A 23,082-nucleotide genomic window follows, 5' to 3' on the forward strand; every position below is an offset into this window, starting at 1 on the left:
GAGAGAAAATCAGGAGTGAAATTGAGCCCAGGAAGAAGGGAAAGGTGGGGCAAGATGTTTTAAGATTTGGTTTTATTTCTCCTTATCCTACTTTGATTTGATTGGTAATAAATTAAATTAATTTTCCCCAAGTTGAGTCTGTTTTGCCCATGATGGTAATTGGTGAGTGATCTCTCCCTGTCCTTATCTCGACCCACGAGCCTTTCATTGTATTTTCTCTCCCCTGTCCAGCTGAGGGGGGCAGTGATAGAGTGGCTTTGGGGGGCACCTGGCATCCAGCCAGGGTCAACCCACCACAACTGGCCATCACAGCATTTTATTCTGTTGTTAAAGATGACAGGACAGAGGAATCCCTTGTGGTAATGTTAAAGTTTCCAGTATATCCATGACAAAATGAGAAGTACCACAAACCCCCAAAGTAATTTCCTTGAAAAGGAAAGCAAGCAGAGGAGAAATAGCACAAGAATCGGCTGATATCCAGGCAGACAGAAACATTATTACCACAAAATCTTTTCCATCCATCCTCCCATATGAATGACACAAAGTATGATGGGCTGGTACATGCATCAGGTTCAGTGGAACTTGGCAGATACAGTTATTGAAAAGAGAAAACATAATGGCATCTGGCTATTTATTATTCAGGTCATTCCAGTGCAGATTTGTCATCTGCTTTAAAAGTATTTCAGGTGCTTGACAAGATGCAGAATGCAATAAAAACAAGTCAGGAATTTTCTAGTCTGCAAAATTTTATTAAGCAACAGCTGGACAACTCTTACAACTCCAAATCATCAAGGAAAAATAGGGCAATCAGTCCATCTCTCAATCATGTAGACAGTAAAGAATTTGGACAAACCACATTTTTTATAGGGAAACCAACAATGCTTTCTAGGCACCTCCTGCAAAATCTATTACACAAGATACATAAAAGGAGAGGCAGATCAGGGTAGTTTTTAAGTACAATGGAAACCAGGTATACCATGGTATACTGAGGAGAAAAAAAAAAAGAAAACTTGAGATTCCAAAAAATATATTTAAAAAATAGTATAGGTATGTAAAAGTACACACACTGTGTACCAAATTTTCAAAAGCCTTAAGAAAAACATGCTGGGCTTGCTAGCTTCAGAATGCATGCACCTGCATGACTATATGCTCATTAAATTAAAAAAAAAAAAAAAGAAAAAAAGAAAAAAAAACCCAAATCATGTTCAAAGTTATAGTACCAAAATAATGCATTTATAAACAAATGCAACTCCCCTTCTTTTTCAGGAAACACTACAGTGCCTTTTCAATCAAATGCATCCCCATGCTATTCCACAACACCATATATTTTATCTACAATAAACAACGAGATCTTGAACAAACATACCCTTCCCCAAATGCACAACATAGAAAAAGAAGCAGTGAATGCAGAAATAGTGAAACAAAAGGCAATCAAAGGCAAAACATGTATCAAGCAAAAAAAAGAAACAAAGGGAAAATTAGGAAAGTTCCGAAGAAATAGTTTGAAACAACATAGGTAGGAATTACACACCAAGCACTATTCCAATGAAATACCTGAAACTCAGGTGTCTGCACACTGTTAAAAAATGTTTCTCTTTTATCATTACTTTAATCTTAATCCATGTCTTAAACCATCTACTTGGCCAGTAAGATAAACATTCCGCAAATAGACAACATTTGTCAGGATTCAGAATTGCTGAGTCAGATCATATTTTTAAATTTGTAATAATGTAAACTGGAGGGCAAGGATTAAGAATAAGCTGGCAGGCTTTAACATCATACCATCTAATTTTTTCACTGAACACTCTGGATAGGTAAGTATTCAGTATTTTCATTTATTTAAGTCTCACAAAATCATGTTGTTTTGATCCTGCAGACAGCTCTGGGTCAGCAAATCTGTGCACTTGCATAGTGCTCCACAACAATCAATTTGCCTTGAAGCACAAATTCCTCATTATAGATCCATTTGCAAAATCAAAAGTTGAAGGGTGAAGTTTTTAATTTTCTTGGCAAGAATTGCTTCACTGAATCCTATTTCATTCTTTTATTTGGTTAATTGCTTTTGTCTTAAAAATCTAATTTTCTAGATGCAGCAACAGAATCAAACTACCCAAAGAAATTATCTCCTGATATATCTTCAGAGATACCAGGCAACACACAAAGCTGAGTCTTTTAATCTTAAAACTTCTCTGCAGGATTTTTTTTTAGAAGAAAATTAAATAAATACAAAGATAAAATAATTCACATAGCCCATTGTTCACAACTAGTAATTAATCTTATTCCTTCGAGAATGGTGCATGTAAATTCCAATCCTGCAAAGAGAACCTGTGGCACCTACCTGCAACTATTCCTGAGGGTAGCAGGACTCTAAATTGGTATTTGCTGATGGAGGATTGTGCTTGCCTTGAAGGTGAAGGGACTTGAAAATGAAAAAATTCATCTACCAGAAGTTTTCCATTTTTGTCAGCGGTATGGTAACACTTGCTCTCTTATACTGGGAAAACCATTATGCCAATCTCTAGATAACATAACAGCTTGCTCACCTGTGATGGAATCCTAGAAATGGGAATCAAAGGCAAAAATCCGAATGACTACTCTGTGGCCAGGATTTTACTTCTAGCATTCTTCAAGGGAGTTATACAGAACTGTTGATATAGTTGTTGGCTAATGCTTTATAATTTTCTTAAGTGGATATACAGGTCATATACGTAATTCTTTATAATCACACAGTAAAGGGAAAGTACATTTTGGGTTGGATTCTACTCTCTTACGTATCTTGGTGTAACCATGTGGTGAGGCTAGAAGTTGGCCCTCTGTCAGCATGTCACACAAGTGACTCATCTGCTACTAATCTCCAAGTCAGATATACTGGTTTGGAGTGGTTTGGGCTCTGCAGAAATGTGTAATTTCCAAACTGTTGCTCTGGGAAACACATTCTTTAAAGCTAGTGAAAACTTACTTTGTCTCCTCTCTCCTTTCTCTCAATCAAATCAGTTTTTGCACATGCCGCTCTCTTCGTATGAGGATTTAAACTGTTTCTGACAGGTAACAGGGCACCAAGATAACATAGGATCACACACATCAGGCTGCAAAAAGCAAATGCACAGAAATTGTCTGAAGCAACAATCAGGCAAGCTCTGAAATCTGTTTGGAATTTCTGAGAGGACACTAAAAAGACACAACAAAGAAAGCCTGGACCTACGGAAAGTCTAGGCTTAAGGTTTAGCAAAGTCAGAAATCTTTGTCTGACACCTGCAGACCTTCATGCATCTTCATAAAAACAATGGAACAAAACTGGAGAGAGAAACGAGAAACTGTTTTACTTGTGGTTGCAACACAGAAAGTTCATCTAACTGAGATGAATCTGTATGCAGATTCACCGATATTCAGGCAGCCTGTGGCACATGTTACTGCTACCTCTGGAACTGAGTGCAAAATTATTAACGTGAAAATTCCTTTTTTCCCCTCTTTCACCCCCCTCCTTCTCATAGTTTCTTAGGGTGTTGCAGAAACATGATATTGCAGAAACATGATATTCTTACTGTTTCCAGCTAAAATTTGCCTCTCCATACATGGTGCACTTCACATCAGGCTTTTAAGTATCAATTTTTAGACTCTGTTAGGAGCTATATTTCGAGGACATCAGCCATATTTTTTCAAAGGAATCAGGTTTTCTGTTGCAGACCTTTGCAGCTCCAGTGGAGCAGGTTCTGACTTCAGATGGCCACCATGGCCACTGGCTGGCATCAGGGCTTTCTCTGCCCAAAGCTGCTGCAGCCAAACCCCACAGCAGCTTCACGCTGTTCTTGGAGCAGACCTAGAAGGAGGAGTGGAGGAATGCCTGCTCCACCAGGTCTCCGATGGAGCCTCCTGAAGAGGCAAAGCTGCTGCAGGCAGTGTCAGGGCTCAGCTCCATCAGCTCTGTGCAATGCTAGCTCAGATATCAGAAGCACTCTGGCTGTGTTGGAATCAGCTGAGCCCAGCTGAAGAAGGAATGTTATTAGTCTGAGCAGAGGAAAATGCATCTACTGCTATGCTATTTCTTGTGCCTCAGCTACCTTATTTGAAGCCAGTTTGCCTGTATCTCTGCATAGCACTGAATTATGCCATCGCCAAACCCTACTAACTATGCAATGAACTTCTTACAAACTGAGCCTATATCGTTATATCCTCATTTATCACATAACCTACCTTATTCTACATCTCAAGAAAAAGCACTGTACTAAGAAGAGGGAAAGCAAATCAAGCCTTGTATTTTTAAAACCACTCCCAACTGAAATATACAGTTAGAAACAAAGGAGGAAAACAGTGGAGAAGGACAGATTTCTGCAGGTCCCAAAGAAGTCATCTACACTCTGTAGTCTACACGGTCCTCCACAGCAAACTCGCTGTGTTCAGCTGCCAAAAAAATATTTTTGCCTGCCTGCATTATGAAATTTTGCATACTATCCAGCAAAAACAGGTCTTCCTATATGCATTTTTAACTTCTTGCAGCAAAACGTACTGCTAGCAAACAATTACTTACAAAGATGCTCTTTAAATATAAATAAGAAAGTGTGTATAACTCACTGATACCTACTAATAAAATAATCCCTAAATCACTTATTACATTATGGAAGATAAATAATTTGTCTTTTGGACATCAACAGGAAATCTGCATTAAATTATCTTTAAAAAAACACTCTAAACTCCCTAAAAAAAAAAAAGAAAAACCAACAAAAAACCCCAACAAAAACCTCATAAAACCCCTAGACTGTCACAATTATTGCACAACTAAAAAAAACTTTGGAAAAAACATACTTAACTACTGGAAATTACTGTATGTATAAAAGAATGAGATATTTCTGAACACTTTGCTACATTCTTCCTAGAAGAACTTAGCTATCTACAGAAAACCTGGGTTTTACTAACAGAATATAAAATGTAACATCTATCTTTTGGTTGAATGCAATAGCGATCTTCAGGATTTAAGTGATTATTGGGGGCGGGAGGGAGCTTTTAAATTAGTTTCCTATATTGTATCTCAATGAAAAATAAACCAACTGTCACTTTCACTTGTTCTTTGTATAATTTAGGATCCAGTCACACACTCAGACATTTACATGATTCCCATTCCTTTCACTAAAATTCTATATATTTGAGAGTATTTTCTTTCTCTAATACTGGGTATTCTCTACATGATTAAAATCCTCAATTAAAGGGACTCTGCTACGTTATTTTCAAAAAGATAAAAGATTACCTTATCCTATAGGATCTTCTGACAAGTAAATGGGAAGGATGGTGGAAATTATGTTTATTTTCCCAATTTTTTATAATTATTCCTTGTGCTTTGCTGGGGCAGAAACCAGGTCTCTTTCTATGCCAAAGCTCTTTGTAAGTGCCATCAGAAGAACACAATCACGACCTAGGCCAATGAAACCAAATTAGAGTTAGACTCTGCTACTTGTTGTATCGGGTTTCATTTATTTGTTCTCCATTAGCATAAAACTGTTGATAATTGGAAAAATTTGGCAATGAACCAAGTGAAGAGGAATACTATTCTCTGGAAGGTTAAAGAAACTGCATGCAGAAGTCCTTCTATTTAGATTAGATTTTGTTCAGAAAAAACATTAATGTTGTTTCCATGTACTAACAATTTTGGCTTAAAACTACAACTGATGTTTCTTCCAGCTGAAGATTTCTAAAATGTGACTGAGTGGCCCTTCCCTCAGCAAGCAAGCCATGCTATGTTTCTTCTCTTACGGTGTTCAGTGTGTGCCTGTTATACTCTAATTAGGGTATGACTGCTTAGCACAGACGTTAAGGCAGGTGAAGACTCTTACCAGCCAACTTTCCTCCTTGTGCATTGGAATCAGTGAACTGAGAATTCAACCTACTGTTTGTACAGTGTGTAACTCAATATAGACAAAGGGCTTAATAGTGCTTCCTCCACAAAAATCCAAGGGAAACACTTCCACTGATTTAAAGGGACCAGAACCAAATCCATTTCGATTCCTCTGTTCCACACTCATTATACATACAGGCATTCAAACTGCTGAATAAATCATGCATGTGAGGAAGAATACAAATGGGCCCAGACAACTGATGGAAACAAAATGAATTCATTAAAGCAAACAACAATCTGCTAGATGCCAAGGGGAATGTTGTGCCTGACCACTCCCACACACAAGCAGAAGCTGCTGAGCTTTGGCATAATACAGGCATGGTACCATCTACTTCCCCCGTCCTTCCATGCTACCTCTGCTTCCTCCCTCCAAGGAAACCATCTTGCAGGTGGTTTTTCCTGGACTTACCCTGCGGGACATTACCTGTCGATGCTCTGCCTTGTCATCTCCCTTGGCAACTCTCCGAAGCTCCTCTCTGACTGGCATTACTCCCTCTGTGCTGTACAGCTCTAGAAGCCTCAGCAGAACAGAAGTTACAAGCTCACTGCATGTTGGTAACTTCTACTACAGCAGGGTCTTATCTTATGCGATATGTTCCTCTAGAATGAATCAAATGCAACACACATCTGCCCCTACCATTAGGATTTAAGAAAAGCAAAGAGAGAAAATCGCGCCTATTCATCCTAAGTTATACCAAGTTTTTCAAGTAAGAAGTTGGTGTGGATGAAAGATAAAGACAAAGCAGCCATCAACACCTCAACCAACGTACCTTTCTCAGTGTGCCTTTCACTTCAAAAGAGTAATTTCTGAAGGATATCTGCAGTTATGTTTTGTAATCTAATGTCCAAATCATTACATGAATAGTTTCAGGTTTTGTGTATTACTGGGGAAACTACTTCCATACAAAAACATATTCCGTAGCAAAATGCAGGCAAGGAGGAAAGAGAGAAAGCAAACAAATATGTGCACAACACATGGACAACACAGAAACTCTTCTGTGCAAGCTACCCTTCTGAAATGCTCAACAGGTCTGCATGTCCACCAGAAGGAACTGCAGAGTCATGCCATGGTTATTAAGCCTTCCTCTGTAACATTCCCTGTAAACTTTGGCTTCCTGATCTTAGCTGTAACATTATATTTTCAAACCACAGTCACAAAGACTACCCGAGTAGCTAGGTGATAAAAGGGATGATTCTGTCCAATTTTTCCTTCCTCTTTCAACTCATTTGTTCTCCAGCCAGCCATGATGTTGTTTCCTGTAATGAAATTGCTTTTCTGATGAAATTGCTTCTTGTAATGACTTGCTACACTTCTGTCTCCTTCCTAATTCAAGCACTGATACACTGTTGTACAACTTGATTTATACTGATTGCTAAGAAGACTGAATACACCAGGCCTTCTCATTCACTTGAAAGACTGTTTATAAAGTGTAAACACATTTAAATGAGGACCATGTACAGGCATGGCCCCAGAGGTACATCTGGTCACACTGTACCTCTCCCAACTACAGGCCAAATCGGAGAATACTGCTGATCAATATGAAAAAAGAAGCAACGCTCATGCTTATTTCCTCCCCTATTTTCTGTCACCTGCTGAAAGATGTTTATCCCCAATAACAAAAGAAGCAACGCTCGTAGTTATTTCCTCCTCTATCTTCTGTCACCTGCTGAAAGATGTTTATCCCCATAACAGCACACAAAACAAGCAGACATCAACTTCTTCAATACACTGGGTTTTTAAACCAGCCATTGGTAACAATTGTTTCTCTTCTGAATAATACATCATTATTTATAAATTAAACATTGACCTACATAAGCCTCCTTGGAACTTGTAGTGCTCAGTTATTATCAGAGATCAGAGAAGAAACATATGTCTTCAAGTATTATAGCTTTTTTTTCTTTTTTTGCTGCTATCACTGATGTAGTAGTAGTAGAGGAGTAGTAGTAGGAGTAGGAGTAGTAGTACAAACTGGACCAGAAAAAAAGTTATGTTCCCTGTTTTAAAAAGAACAGCATGATATAAGGCAGTCTATCAAAAAGAGCAGTCTTTTTTAATCCCCCTATGAGCTTACATCAGCTACTGTAGCAAACACGGCAGAACCACCACAACAAGCCAAAAGCCACACTTCTCCACATAACACTGAATGGCTCTCAACCCTTTGCTCTTTCTGAGACCCAGCACAATGCTTAAAAAGAAAAAAAAACACCTGAAAACAAACAAACGAATAAACAAACAAAACAGAAAACAGCCCCCCACCCTCCATCCCATGACTGATTAGAGTTAATGCCCTTCTGTTGGGCACCAAGAGACTTTTCCAGTTTTACTGCCTTCTTCACTCCCAGGCACCTCTGCACACCTAAAGCAGGCTGCCCTGACATTTTCCGGTTTGGACTTCATGAGAAGGTTAACATTTTCCTCTCTCCAGTCTCTACTTGTTCATTTGAGGCGTTGAGTCACATTAGCCAGAGCAACAGCAAAGGCTTGCACTGCAGAAAACGGATACTGAAAGTCCAAAATGTAAGCATTGCCATCAATCCTTCCAAACTGCATCACCTGGGAAGCAGGGGAAGAGGAGGAGGGAAGCAAAGAGAGAACAAGGTCAAAAAAAGTGAACCACAGAAAAGGAACCGGAGAAGAACAAAAGCAAAATGTTTTTGCTCCTTTGTATGAACACCTTACCTCCTGAGCTAATATGAATGGGGCTATTCACAGAATGGGGTATGATGCCAAAGAAGAGTAAGAGCACTGGGCTATTGGTCTGTATAGAGTATTTGACTGCAACATTTGACTCTATAGACTAAATGAAGCTTTAAAACATGCTAGACTATATACAGCATTGGTGTAAGTAGATTGTCACCAAGTACTTCAGCAGATGTTGGTTACACCAGCATCATGCTTCCTGCAGGAAAATACCATTCTGTCCCTTGGAGAGATCCTATCATCAGCCCACCAGGAAAATAGATTTTGTTTTCAAAGAAAAAAGCTTTCAGGGAAGGGGAATAACCAATCTCCTGACTCCAGCACTTCATAGCCGTTAAGCTGTATGTTCTTGGCAGTTATGTTTTCCTCTGCATAAACTTCACTAGCACATAATTACACCGAGAATGAATTAGCAAAGGGGCAGTGGGAGCTGTTTGAAATGTAAAGCAAGGCTAGTCAGGTTGGTTGTTCTTCTTCCGCAGGAAATATCTGAAGTTTGGCCTATTATTACTGCTTTTTCATTCACTTCACCAGAAGCTCAGATTGTATTTGCTCTACAGTGAAGATCCTTGAGCTAGAATGGAGGCTGTCTGTGCAAGCCATGTCAGGCTTTGTTTCCCCAAGAACAAAACCTGTGGCCGGGTCATTTTGCACAGCTGCCCGCCCACAGGCATGTATCCACAGCCATTTAACTGAAGAAGAAAAGGGTATAAATGGCTCTGATCACTGCCTTTTTAATGAGCTGCTGTTACAGACAAACAAAACCAAGAGACTACCACTGGTCATGCATGTTGGATATTTAAGACATCAAACTCCCAAGTTAAATCAGAGGGAGTTGAGAGCCTTGATGCCTTTAATAAATCAAAAGTGACTTACAGAGATGGGACAGCTGGACAAGGAAATAAGTATGTGTCTCCTGAGTCTCAGTCCAGTGTCCTGCTGATCAGTACCACTTAATAGCCTGTATTTGGTGTAGTAACATCCCACTCGGGCCAAGGTGAGAGAGCCTAAAATTGAATGTTTTGATGTTTTGAACTATCTATAGATTCGTCTACCCACAGGTGGTTCAGAAGCGGCCCAGGAGCACTTTGTTCTGGGGAGGGTCAGTGCCTCCCTTCTCTAGCATTAAGAACCAGCCCCAGAGGCCTAGTAACCCACAAGGGGAAATTTCGCCATGGAGGGAACCTAACTGCCTGTCCATTTTCTCTGCCTTAGCTATCTGCTGACTGGCTAACCTTTGTGAGTGTAGCAAGAAGGGAGCAGTGTTCACTCAGCTAGCTGCTATCCACAACCACCGACGGCAAATGCAGCTACTGTTGGGGAGATCCGTTGTGTTTATTACAAAACCCACCCACCTTCAGCAGCGAGAGCCAGTGAGACTAAAGGAGGCCCTTATTCCCATGTCCGACTGCAGTAAGACCAAGCGTATTTTGTATGTTTACTTTACAACTAAACTTCACCCTCCATTCTGAATTTAGACCTTTGATTGCTGGTTTTTATCAACCATGTGGCAAAGGCTTTTTTTTCACAGAGCAGCTAACATGAGTGCAAGGCAGTCGGCCATGTGAGAGGCAGAGCTTATTTCTGGCATAGCTTTCCCACACCCTGGCCTGCGTGTGCCACCCCCTCCTACCTGTCGTCCTTCCAGCTCAATCTGGAAGTTTTTTGCCGACTCCTGGGTCACCCGCCCTCCGAAGTCCAGCTGGTAGACTTGCGTTGCCTCGTTCCACAGTGGCTGCTTGTTGGCCATCACGTACACAAAGCCCTGGCTCCCCAGCCTCCCATCCTCCTTCTCACTGGCCTTCCGGCACTTGAATTCATCCAGCTCACTGGCTGTCCTCAAACTCCTTTTGGTTTTCCAACCCTTTTTGCTGCCCTGGCTCTGGTTCATCAGTTCATCCCCGCTGATAAAAAGCTCTGGCTCGCTCTCCGAACTGTCCTGAAACTCATTGGTCTTGTTTAGCTTCTTGGACTTCAGCTGGTCTTTCTGGCTCTTGACCTTCTTCTTCTCCCTCCCCAGTCGAGGGCTGGATATTAGCGAATTGAAGTCGGTCAGCGTCCTTGCCTCCTTTTTGACCTTGCCCTCGGTGATAGCCTGCACGTTTCCTTCCTCAGCTCGACTGTCCAGGCGCTTCCGGCTCTTCTTGCCAAATTTGTCTGTCCTTTGAGGGATGGGGCTTTCTGTCAAGGAGAGCACCTCCTGGAAGGTGTCTGCTGTCTCCACCATTACTTCTGTGCCCACGTGGCCCTGCAGCTCTGCCGGTGGGGGAGACATCACTGGCTTCTCCACCACGAGGAGCGGCTTGGGGGGCAAGGTGCCCTGGGGGTTCTGTACGGGTGGACAGGCGCTATAGGAGCTCCATGGGTGCAAGGCGATCGGTGGCAGCTGTAAACTAGAGCAGGCGCTACTTCCTGGGTACATGGGTGGCAAAGGGCAATAGGAGAGGTTGGATGGATAACCTGGCTGAAGCACAACTGTGGGCTCCTGCTGTGCAAACTGCGTTGGGGCCAGAGCTTCTTTGGGGGAGCAGGGGGGCTGCATTCCCTGAAGGGGAGGGGCACTGTAGCTTCCTGGGTAAGGTACTCCGACCCCGTAACTCGTCTGGAAAGTGGCAGTGGGACTGGTTGGTGACTTGGGGGAAACAAACGGCACTCGAGACATATCCAGATGTTGAGCTTGACCGATGATGAGAGGAGTAGGTTTTAGAGGGTTGGGCACTGAGCTCTGAGATGTCCTTTCCTGAGGAACCCATATCTCTTCACTCACCATAGGGTCCCACTGGTATGGGGGCGGCCGTTTTACACCAAGGGCAGCCTCCGTCAAGGACACAGGTACGTGACGTATTGTTTTCTCCACTGGGCAGTGCTGAGAAAGGGCCTCATCCTCCGTGAAGGCAGAGTTGATGTAATCTGCTCGGTCACGGGAATTGTCAGGTGGGCTCAGCAAGCTGTAGGAGGACTGGGAGGCCAGAGGCGAAGTACTGACAGAGTGAGCGATGACAGAGCTGTGCTGGGAGGTGCTCCCTGTGCTCAGATCAGGTCTCATGCCACCAATACTGGAAGTGCTGCTACTAGCATTGGCACTAGTGATGTTGCCCACACCACCAGCGCTCGCGTTGCTGCCGCCGCCACCGCCGCCACCGCCGCCGCTGCATTGGCTGCAGGTGTACAAGGCGGTGGGTACTCTCTGCTGGTACTGCGCCGTCACAACATTGCTCTTGGCTTTTGGGGGAAGTTGCAAGGTGGCTCTCTGACCCTCCACCAGCTGAGCCATTTTCAGGGCTGCCTCTCGGCTGTTCCTCCGCAGAGTCGCATGAATGATACTGCTGTCCAGCCTCTGCGTGATGCTTCTGCCCTGGGACAGCTGGCTGGCAATGTCAGGGTAGGGCGGCGGGTCCCCGGTCGGGATGGAGTACCGGGGGACCGTGAGCCGGTTTAGGGTGGCACTGGCGCACGGCTGCTGCATCTTCTTCTCGGCGGCGGTGATGCGCAAGGTGGCAGAGCTGCCGGGCCCCGGCAGGGTGTAGGTGCTCTGGGCGCAGAGCATCCTGGTGCGAGGCCGGCACACCTCCTCCACGTTCCCGCTGCTGTCGAACGTCGTTATCCGCTCGTACCCCAGGGGCGTCTGGTAGTGCCCCGCAGGGTAGAGGGAGAACTCCCCCTTTTTCAGGCAGAGGTCGAGGGGCGGCTGCGGGGGGCCGGGCGGGGGCGGCAGGGCGGCGGTCGGCGCGGCGGGGATGGTGCCGGGGTAGGGCGGCGGGGGGTTCATCTTGTTCAGCTGCAGCTCCTGGGCGGCCCCGAAGACGACGGCGTCCCCTTCCAGAAGCTGCGGCACCGGCCGCGGGGGCTTGGCCTTGGCCGGGGGCTCGTGCTCGCGGTCGCCGTGGTCCCGCAGGTCAGCCAGGGCGATGGCGGGGGGCGCGGGGGGCGGCGGGGCCAGGGCGGGGGGCGCGGGGGCGGCGCGGCCCAGCTCCCCCCCAGCCAGCGCCCCCGCCCCAGGAAAGCGGCCCGGCGGGCCCGGGAAAGGCCCCGCCCCCTCGCCCCCCGCTTCCGCCGGCGGATTGGCCAGCACATCCAGCTGCACGTTCTGATTGGCCAGCAGCGACTGGACCAGGCCGATGCTCTGCGTGGGTGACATGGCCTGGGCCGAGCTGTGGATGGGGGCGATGGGGATGTTGACGGTGCACGGCGGGCTGCTGGCGGGGGCACCGGGGGCGCCGGGCACTGCAACGAACAACACAGCGTGTCACCCGCCGTCCAGGCCTCCTCTGCCCCGGGGCCCCTCGCACGCGACGGTGGTGGCGGCGGCGAGGCCTGTGCTGTGGGGCCGTCCCAGCCCCGGGCCTGGAGGGGCAGGGGGCCGCGAGCCTTCGCTGACTGCAGCGGTTAGGCAAGCGGCTGGGTAACAGGCACTGAAATAGGGAATTTTCCTGAAGCAGTGTTGCACGTATTTTGGGGTTTTCTTCAGCACCTAGGGAAGACCTGCAGGTTGCTAAAAAACATTTAACGGGAAAACTTCATGGCAGCGTTGACATAAAACTCGGAAACTGGGGGGAAATGGTTTTTTAAAGCTAGTTGGAAGAAAAAAACACTGCATGTGTTTTGTAATTTGTCATTCCACTTTCCCCTTGACTTTTAAAATACCTGCTATCTTTATGCACTTGCTTAAGCGCTCTGCTGCATTTGGATGGACTGCTATCAGATCTTAAAATCAACGGATGAGACCTTAGCTTGAACAAGTAAGCTAGCCTGTCTCCACTGATTCCCATTTTAACAGCTGGTAGTCAACTTGAAAGTAACTTCTTGGGAGTGATGCTTCGGAGGTAAAGTTCAGAGCTTACTTTCAGTCTACACTATGACTGCCGTGGACTTTCACAGAGCAAGGAGTTTACCTGATGGGTCTGAATTACCGTTCGCTTATCAGCCAATTTTAACCACTGCTACTCAAATCAAGAAAAGTTTTGCTGAATCAGGACTCAATAGTTTTCAGGGAGGTTTTTTGATAATAAATACATCAACAAACAACAGAAAGGAAAATCCACTCACAGACCTGTGGCTGCTGCCACCTCTTCTTTGCCCCTAGATCTAGGGCCACTAACATGGCTTCCTGGCTTCCTCTAGAGCTGCTGCCACCTGATGGTGAGGCACAAAAAAGTCCCCGCTGGCCCAGGCTGACTCCCTCTAGAGCCAGTCAGGTATCACTGTGCCATGCTAGACCCAGCTTCAGGAAGAAGATGAAACGATGCTCCTCAAGCCTGCCCTGATCTGACAGCAGTTATGAGTTTTGACTAGGATGTTTGTTGTCACCAAGAAAAGAAAAAAGAAGTGGAGGAAAATAAAAAGAAAGTCAAAGACGTGCACTGAAGGCACTGTGTAGTATCTAGTACAATGTCCCCAGAGTCAATGACCTTAGGAAAGCTGGAGAATACAGACAACAGTTGGGAAAAAGGAAGTAGTATTATCTCTTGAGTATCATGGGTGACAAAGTAATCAGTAACGCAAGAAGAAGGAAGATGAAATATGAAGAGAGGAATATGATGGAATGAAATACAGACAAAACTTATAAAAGTTCTTGAAAGAAGATTTGTATGGAAAATATGTGAGGAAATAGATGGGAAGCCAAAAAGATTCAAGAAGTGGGTACTGTACTCAGGGCAACTTCAGCATCAATGTTTGGACAGGCTGCAATCAGAAATGTGAGAAGAAGCAAATGTATATAGGAAAAGTTTCCCACATGTGGTGGTGGTGAACAAGTGACAGTAAGGCAAGAAGCAATTCTGATTATTATAAGGAGGGGCTTGCTCAATTGCTTGCAATTCCTTTTGCAAAAAGCAGTGAGAGTGATTCCAACAGGAACTACCACTGAAAAAGCTGGAGCGAGGCAGGGAAACGAGGACACTGGAACCACGTACATACAGGTGCAGAAGTCAAGATAAGAAGGAACAAAATATAATAATGAGGGGGAACAGTAAATACTATATTAAAACCCCCAAGAATCTTGCAGATTCTTTATTAGTTTTCCTGTATAATACTCACAGAAAATAACAAGAGAGTTGCATCAGCAGCTTTATAGGAGGAAAAGAGACTAGTGTAATATCCAGGATCCTGGAGTCATATCCAGAATCATTTAAGCATGCCAGATTCTGTGGAGACCTCTGATTTGCAAGACCAGATCAGGCAAGAGATCCATTAGTCAGGACTCCTCCAGCCACTGCCCAGTTCCTAATTAATTTCTAATTAAAATTCTAGTCATCTACCTATGCCCTATAATTACATTTTTGATAGCATTAGGCTTTTATCAGCACCAGTCATGAATATGGTAGGTATACAGACAGGTCTGTGGCTATGCTGGCAAATTTTTATGGTAGTTCTATTCGTTCCTTTAGAAGACTGACAGCTAAACTTAACTGACCCTAAGGCAGTGTGGTTCTGTGACTGGCTGGCAGGCCGTGCTTTCATGCTGAACCCTGCAGGTTCGTAATTTATCTGCCAAAGCTTGAGGTTTAATTGTTAGCTTGGCTTGAGAAACTCAGAATGTTGCTGTCATTGGTATTGAGTGCCTTACCAAAGAAAATCTCATTCTTCTCAGTGTTGCTTAATATCCCAAAGTGCTTAAATCCAATGTTTTTTTTTTTCAGTTCTCCAATGGTTTTTAATTGATTTGTTTGCATAATTTGCAAGTTAAATCAATTCACTGTCCATTTGCCTTGCCAAATCTTTACTGACTACATTAAAAAACACCTGTCCCAGGAGTACCTCACTATTAACACTCCACCGCCCAAGAGCAGCTTTCTACTATTTTTTTTTAATCTATCATGTAATCATTATTTACACTGCAATATTTTTTCCCATTAGTACATGGCACTTTTTTCCTTTAAATGCAGGCTTTAAAAAAGGATATCCCCAAAAATGTTTTTTAAGATTTAAGTAGCCTCCATTTGCTAAGGCAGAAATGAATTTTCAGAAGAAACTAGAAAGAAAAAAGTGGACAAGAAGAGGAAGGCTGTTATGGAGGACAGGATAGTATGATTCTTTTACTAGCCTTCTCAAAGAGCTGTAACAAAACTCTAACAATTTTCCCTACATTTATGTAGTGTTCACCAACCTGCGATTCAGCTCTTTTAAATGAGATTGATATTGCAAATCTAATTCTAAAAGGAATTGATATTGCAGATCTAATCCAATTTTCAAGAAAGAATGCAAGGACTTTATATTAACTTTTTTTTCTATTTAATTTTTTTATTACTTTCTGTCAGCTTGGACCACGTTTCATAATAGAAAATGTTGAGTGCTTCCTATGCATAATATATATACGATCATCAATATCTCTATTATTTTCTTCAGATCCTACAGATGAATATCATGTAGACGTAAATTAGGCAAGCCAAGCCCCAAACTGTGAAAGAACGGGCTTCATTTTAAGCACACAAGTATTTCCTTAGAAGTCCAGAGGACTACTCTGATGCTTGGGTCAGACACAAGCTTTGGTGCTTTCAGCAGTCAAAACCTTGGTCTGAAATAATGGGAGTATTTCCATTTATTTCAACAGACTCTAGCACAAGCTTTTAATTCCTTTGCAGTGCTCACACTCCTTCCTCCTTAACGAGCATTGGCATGACGGCCACTCCTGTAGTTCCAGAAACCTTTGACCTGGCAACAGGAATCCCTCACTAATGTGAAAATTTTGAAAATGTATTAATTTATCTTCTTGTCTATTATTTGTTAATTTTATTGGCAAGATGATTTTCTTTTTTTTTTTTTTTGATTGGAGGAGGTCCTGAGTACTTCCAGTCCTTTTACCTGCCTTTTACATTCACATCACCTGCATCCAAGCCTTCCCTGCACTGCTTGAATGTTCTACCTTACATCTCAATGAAATGAGAAATTCTTCCCGATCCCCCTTGTTTATAGACTACTTTACTATTTTAGCCTCTCTGTAACACTTGGTATTGATAAAAATCCAATGGGCATTTATCACTTCTCAGGGTGGCTGAGCTTTATGGGAACCTGCCCTCCAACCCAAGCTCCTATCAGCAGGCTGTGCTTTGCTGCCATCAGGTCACAAGAATGACCCTTTTGGGCTTCCAACACGTTACAAATCTGTCCTACAAAGATGCAGAATGCAAGGCATCAGTCTACAGAGAATTCTTAGCGAACTAAATAGAAGATGATTAATTTTCCAATGAACTGGAAACTTAGCAGCTCTATACAGATTATATTTTCCACGTATTTTAGAAAACAACGTCTGTAATACATATTAGCCTTATTCTAATTCCGTTCTACAGGACCCCATCAGACTAAGGGATTTTGATTTGTGTGTTTACCAGAGGGGGCTAGTGACACAAGTGATCTGTCCTCCATCTAGCTTAACTCATAACATGGCAGACCTCCAGCTCCTCCTTACCTGGTAAATCATCTTCATCTTCACTGAAAACATTTGGATTAAAGACAGGCAGGTTAATGTAGTCCATTGAAATCTTCCGCACTTCTGGGAGATATATTGTCATCTGCCTGGGCTGCAGATGCAGCAAACTGGTTTTATATATTACTGGAGAAAAAGTATAACAAGAAATAAAAAAATTAAATCTGTTACACAAAGAGCATCTACAGCTAAGAAAGAATCAATTTAAAGCAGACAGAAGGGCTATGACTATTTTTATTTAATGTATTAATGAACAAATGCATGTATGGGCCATTCTTAGCCAAATCACTATGCAACACTTTGCATAAAGAAGATAAAAGAGATTGTTACTTTCAGCTATTTCTCTTTAAATAGAAGCAGCATCTCTGTAGTTAAATAATCTGCAGAAATAATGAATTACTTTATCTTGTATTCACACCTATTTTTACACAAGGAAAATAATTTTTCCATTCTACTTTTGGAGCTCTTCACCACAGGTTGCTACAGACTTATGTGAGTTTAGAGGAAAACTGGAAAGCTCTCAGGAAGGAAATCTGTTGAGGGTTACTACATACAAAGAAACCCCTCCTGGCTCAGGAAGTCCCTGGGACCCAAACCATTGGAGACTGGTAGAACATTTGAAGGAATTATCACTATAAACTTACTCTATGCTCATATCCTCCCTACCTATCCATCACTGACAATGACAGAATGAGAATGACCCCTGGTCTGACCCAGTAGGGTCATTCTTACACTATCTTTTGACAATCATTGCAAATGCAGATGTCAGAAAATTGTAAATTACTTGAAAAAAAAGTGGCTGGAACAAACCCAAGGGTTTCCATAACACTTTATTAAATAGAAGGCCACTGCCCTGTAGTAGTAACACCAGTTGTCCCCAGGGTGACAACATCCTGGGAGGACAACTTTTGCCTGGAGGCTGGGCCAGAGAAAGTCCTCTTCCCGGTAGCTGGGACTCCATCTTTTGTCTGATAGTAGTCAATATAGCCACAAAAGATACCTATTTAACCAATTCTGCATCCAGGGCATCATTATGTAGTCCTGATCTAACTATATAATGCAACACAGGAAAAAATTAAGTTTTCCAAAGAGCTCATAAAACTCCTATACTTGTGTTAATATTTCAATTCAGAGCACAGTTCTGCTAGATGGTAACCTGTTCTTTACTTAGCCTTCTTCCTTCCAAGAGGACTATCCAGGGAGAAATGGCGTACACAGAAGAAGGTCAAGAGATCAGGCAACTGCTACTTTTAATGAAGGCTACCAATTTACTGATGCTCCAGCAAGAGAATCATATGATAAGGCTATGCACTGACTTGAAGAATCTTGAGCATGATGCTATAAGAGCTTTTTTAACGTTACTTTGGTATAATTAGTAGCTAAATTTCTATAAAAATCTGACTTTTAAAAATATTTCTATTACAGTAACTTAAACCCTATAATTTTTATCGCCTTGCAAAAATTTTCTTCATTTGTTTGGGTTTTGTTCAAATAAATTGTAAAAATAAAGGTCTGGGCTTGACTGCTAATTAATCTTTTTATTACAACTGAGACTTTTAACATTTTATTGATCATCTCGTTATTGTATTTATAGATTTTCATCTCTTTTAGTTACAGTGAATTTTGTGAAATCTCATTCCTACTGTCCACAGAAAATAAGTGCTTTGTTAAAGAAGCCTTTTTATCACTTAAAAAGAATCACATGGCATAAGTTTGTTGTTTGTTAGAAAGAGTGTGACATGCAAAAAAATCAATAGAGTTTACTTTTACCTGCACCAAGGTTAGTTGGTAGGAAAGCAGCCAAACCCACAATTTTAAATTTGGTTCCCCAGATATTAGATGTGACCTGAGCTAGGTAGTTGTGCTGCAAAGCAAAAACAAGATCATTTTCACCTAATAAAATCTGTATCAAGCTCTAACAAAAAACTGCAAAGCAATCAAGCTATTGCAAATGATAATACAATTTCAGCTTCTCTTATTTTATTGAAACAGCCTAATGTGCCTATGTAGCAACTGTTTTACCCAGTCATTAAGATGTCTCTTTTTGATATCCGAACACCATCAGAAATGATGTATACAGCAGCCACATAGGCTGATTAAAGCTGTTGAAGAACTGAACGACATGACGGCTGCTTAGTGAGAATAGGTCTGTTTTCAGATACTTCCTTCTCCTGCACACCAAAAGCGCGGCTATTCTGTATTTCAGAAAGTAATACACCATGCCTTTTGGTTCTATGCTTATGAATCACTTTATAGAAAAATAAATAAGACAGAAATCAATTACTCATTAATGGCAAACATATTTTTCCTGGAGCTTCCAAAACAGCTTCCCAAACCACTGCTTCCATGGTGATCAAATTATGGCTCTGAAAGACCAAGAGATTTTCTCAAAGGCCAAGAGTTATGCTGTCAGCATCAGGAGCAGGATGTAAGCCTCTTGTCTCCTGCCCTATTCAAAGGACTTTTGGTCCTATCTACCACTGCTGTGTAACTGATTTAGAATGTTTCAATATAAAGAAAAAAGTGAATCGACAGAGCAGAAGAAAACAGCTGAAACGAAACGAAACAAAACAAAACGAGTGCAGGCTGGTAGTAATAAATATGTAACCCAGACAGTTCTACAGCCTGCTAAGTTTCATTTATCCATGGGACATGAACGCCACAAAGAGCACAAAGTGCTAATTCCTTGCCTTCCTTCCAATTAAGGCTGTTCCATGTTAATTATGAAACAGAGAACATGTGGCCCTCTGAAGCAAACAGTTCCTTATCTCTGCAATCCCTAGCAAAGCAGAGAACTATGGTGGCATTAAGACAGCTCTAAGAAACTGATGAAGCATTTTCACATACACTTTCAAAGAGCCAACAACATCACCTAGAATAAAACCTCTCGCATGGATTCACACTGACAGAAGTTAGTGGTGCCAGGATTTATCAAACAACACCTGATATTCCATTGACATTTTTGAACATTAACACTGAACTGGAACATGCAATTCTCTAGTTGTTCCATCTAGTTACTGTAATTAAATGAAAATTTTTTATTGGTAATCATTGGATCTATATCACAACCTGCTGCATCTGGAAGGAGATGCATTTGGACTCAGGTCTGGTAACAATGTGCACAATACCTGAGTAATATCTTCTAAAGGAAACTCTCTTCGGGTTAGGCTTGGTGAACCAATAGAAGGTTTCCTTATTGGTAACCTTGGTGATCTTGATATCTCCTGTGCAGATCGTGACATCTTTGGAGATTTGCGAGCTTCTATATTGATTCTGCATATAAAGCAATAATTAGAATCATCAACGAGCATGCAAAAATATACAACATTCATGTCTTTGAACGTAAATATGTAATGAAGACAACTGGAATGGTGTCCTCTAAATGACTAATGAAGACTGTAGAGTCTACAGGATGCAGAGTTACAGGTCAAATTTAAAGATATATAAGGGCTGACGCACTTGCAGTAACTCAGACCAGATGCTTTCTGATTCATTTAACAAAGCTTACAGTGGCTCTCCCAGATACAATATATCCTCCACTAATCCATAAAAAGGTGTAGGGCTGAGCTATTTCAGCTATGCAGACTTTGAGCAAAGCCTCAAGAAATGGAAACATGACACCTCAGCTGGCAGATCTCCACGTTAGTACAGCAAACCAAGGCTCCACAAACTTTGACAGTGTTCTTACTCTAAGCTAAAAGTTATTGCTACCTCCCACTATATAAAGGGGGTCATGAATAAGAGATCAAGCACCTGAAAAAGCTCGCTGGTAGAAAAAAATAATGAATAAGAGTTACATTTCAAACATACGGTCTTAGAAAACCGAGGACGCAGGACAGTTGTTCTTCCTGCACCATTTCAGTTTTAGGCTCAGGAACTGATGGTTCTTTTGTCAAGTACTACTAAACTAAAACTTTGGTATTTCACACATTATGTTCACAGATAAAGGGATGCATTTTCTTTGCCTCATACTAGGACAAGCTCGTAATATAAGGTCTTTGGAAAAGTGTCAGCTGCAGCTAGAAGGCATCAGGACCTCAATCCCATAACATGAAGCTGGCAGATAGATGTCAGTGCCTATGAGAAGCACCACAGACATCAGTGAGGCTCTGTGCAGGTGGAGGGTTCTGTCTATATACGTAATGAATATAACAAAGAGCTCACAGGAAAGCAACCAGACAAATAATGAGCTTATTTTACATATCGTTACAGAAGCTTGTCAACCTAGTGTGTAGAAGGATCTGTTTGTTGAGGCTCCCTTGCAAGGTCACCACAGCAGCAGTGCCACCTGTGCCAGGATCTATGCCATCTATGCATGGACTTACAAATTTGAACATATCCCTGAGGAAACAAAGGCTTTAACTAGACCAGGGACCCTAAGCACAGAGGAGGTAAAACCACAGATTGTCTGAAGGACAAAATATATCCTATGGTGGCAAGAGTTTACATGTGGTAGAGGCAGTGGTTGGAGAGTTTATAAAATCTTTCTTTGAGAGTGCTTGGGGAGAAGTGGTGCCCTATTGCTTCCCATTACCTTTTGCCCCAGAACCTTCCCCAAAGTCCACCTCAACACCAATCTCTGAGATTACTCCAGAACTGCACACTGTAGAGGACCCCACTCCTCCAAAAGACTCTTCTCTGCCCAGAGGAGTTTGCTTTTAATTTTATGAGGGGTCAAGACAGTGTTAAGAAAGGAAAAGGAAAAGGAAAAGGAAAAGGGAAAGGGAAAGGGAAAGGGAAAGGGAAAGGGAAAGGGAAAGGGAAAGGGAAAGGGAAAACCTGGGGAAAAAGAAGAAATAATCAAGAAATGATTACCTGGGGAGTTTGGGTGATTTGCTAGCTCGACTGATTTTGGGAGACTTCTTTGCTGCCCAGTCATCACTCAGTTCGATATCACTGGAGTCCGAGCAGTTGCAGCTGTCAATCACAGTGGAAATCAAGCTGTTTCCATAGATTTCATCTATCAAGACAGGCCCCAGAAAATGTAAGTGCTGCTTCAGAAAACTGATGTCAATTACAACTATCAGTCATCAGAAGCATAAATCCGATCCATAGGCAGCAGTTGAGATAAAACTATGCAGAGAAAATTAACCGTTCTTCATCCTGCCTAGTATAAACTCCAAATTTCCACTGGTTCGAACTCAAGTGAACATGATTCAGAGGGGTGAATAGCATTCAATCAACTTCAAAATTGAGACTAAAGAATATTTTCTGCTAATGAGCAAGCTATGCCCCACTATTCAAAATACAAGAAGTTCTCTTTTGTAAAACAGAAGACAGCATGATATAAATTCAGAGGCTTGAGCCTAGGTCACACTACAGATTTTTTTCACATCAGAAAAAAAAAATATCAGATGCCACCTTCCATGTTGCATATATAGATTTTCTTTAACTCTTGAGGATGTAATATCTAAAGTATTTCTAAACCATTTTTTATAGAGAGCAACAATTAAATTCTACCTGCTTTTCCATCTGTTTTAGGATCCATGATGACAAACTCTGGCCGCAACTTGCTGATACGACGTCCTTTCAGGATAGGCACCAGTCCCCCAAGGTATTCCAGGTAGAGAGTATAACATGGACCACCAACTTCTGGGTCATCTTCTGTCCGCTTCATTGTGCAGTGAAGCCGTTCATTACCAGCTGTTGGGTAGCTGACAAAATCTCTCATATTGTTTGGGTCTGGGATAGGAGGCTTAATTAAATGAAGGAAGGAAAGAGAAAGTTTCCTATAGGTTACTGTTTTGCATTTTTTTTCTGTGGTGACTTAATCCCAACACAACTAACTGAATCTGAACCCAAGTCTAACTTGGCAGGTCAAGATTAGTACAGGTTACTGTGTGAGTTATGCAGGACTCACATGCAAGACAGAGTGGCTGTGTATTATTTAGTTAGGTCAAAAGCAGCGGTACAGAGAAAACTAAAACTAGGTACATCAAAAAGGAAGGTTGGACCTGTGATTAGACACTGAATTAGACAATAAACCTGTCTTCAAGTCCCGGCTCTATCACAAACTTCTCTTTTAACTTGGGTAATGTGGTCAAGTATAAGTCTCAAGAGTATCTGGTCTCCTGC

At 42.3% G+C, this 23,082-nt stretch overlaps 1 protein-coding gene across 2 annotated transcripts in view; it reads right to left on the reverse strand.

Annotated features, from left to right (window-relative positions):
• Positions 1 to 624: 624 nt before the first annotated feature.
• TULP4 (TUB like protein 4) overlaps positions 625 to 23,082 on the reverse strand; it is a 161,947-nt gene continuing 139,489 nt past the window's right edge. For both annotated transcript variants that reach the window (XM_075035904.1, XM_075035905.1), the window contains exons 9-15: positions 22,468 to 22,702; positions 21,823 to 21,967; positions 20,136 to 20,280; positions 18,778 to 18,871; positions 16,990 to 17,133; positions 10,219 to 12,809; positions 625 to 8,438 (exon numbers count right to left, since the gene is read on the reverse strand). In XM_075035904.1, the coding sequence (XP_074892005.1) occupies positions 8,322 to 8,438; positions 10,219 to 12,809; positions 16,990 to 17,133; positions 18,778 to 18,871; positions 20,136 to 20,280; positions 21,823 to 21,967; positions 22,468 to 22,702 (3,471 nt within the window). In that variant the 3' untranslated portion in view covers positions 625 to 8,321. The remainder of the gene's footprint in view (positions 8,439 to 10,218; positions 12,810 to 16,989; positions 17,134 to 18,777; positions 18,872 to 20,135; positions 20,281 to 21,822; positions 21,968 to 22,467; positions 22,703 to 23,082) is intronic.

This window comes from Buteo buteo, chromosome 9 (genome assembly GCF_964188355.1).
Source record: "Buteo buteo chromosome 9, bButBut1.hap1.1, whole genome shotgun sequence".
NCBI lineage: Eukaryota > Metazoa > Chordata > Aves > Accipitriformes > Accipitridae > Buteo > Buteo buteo.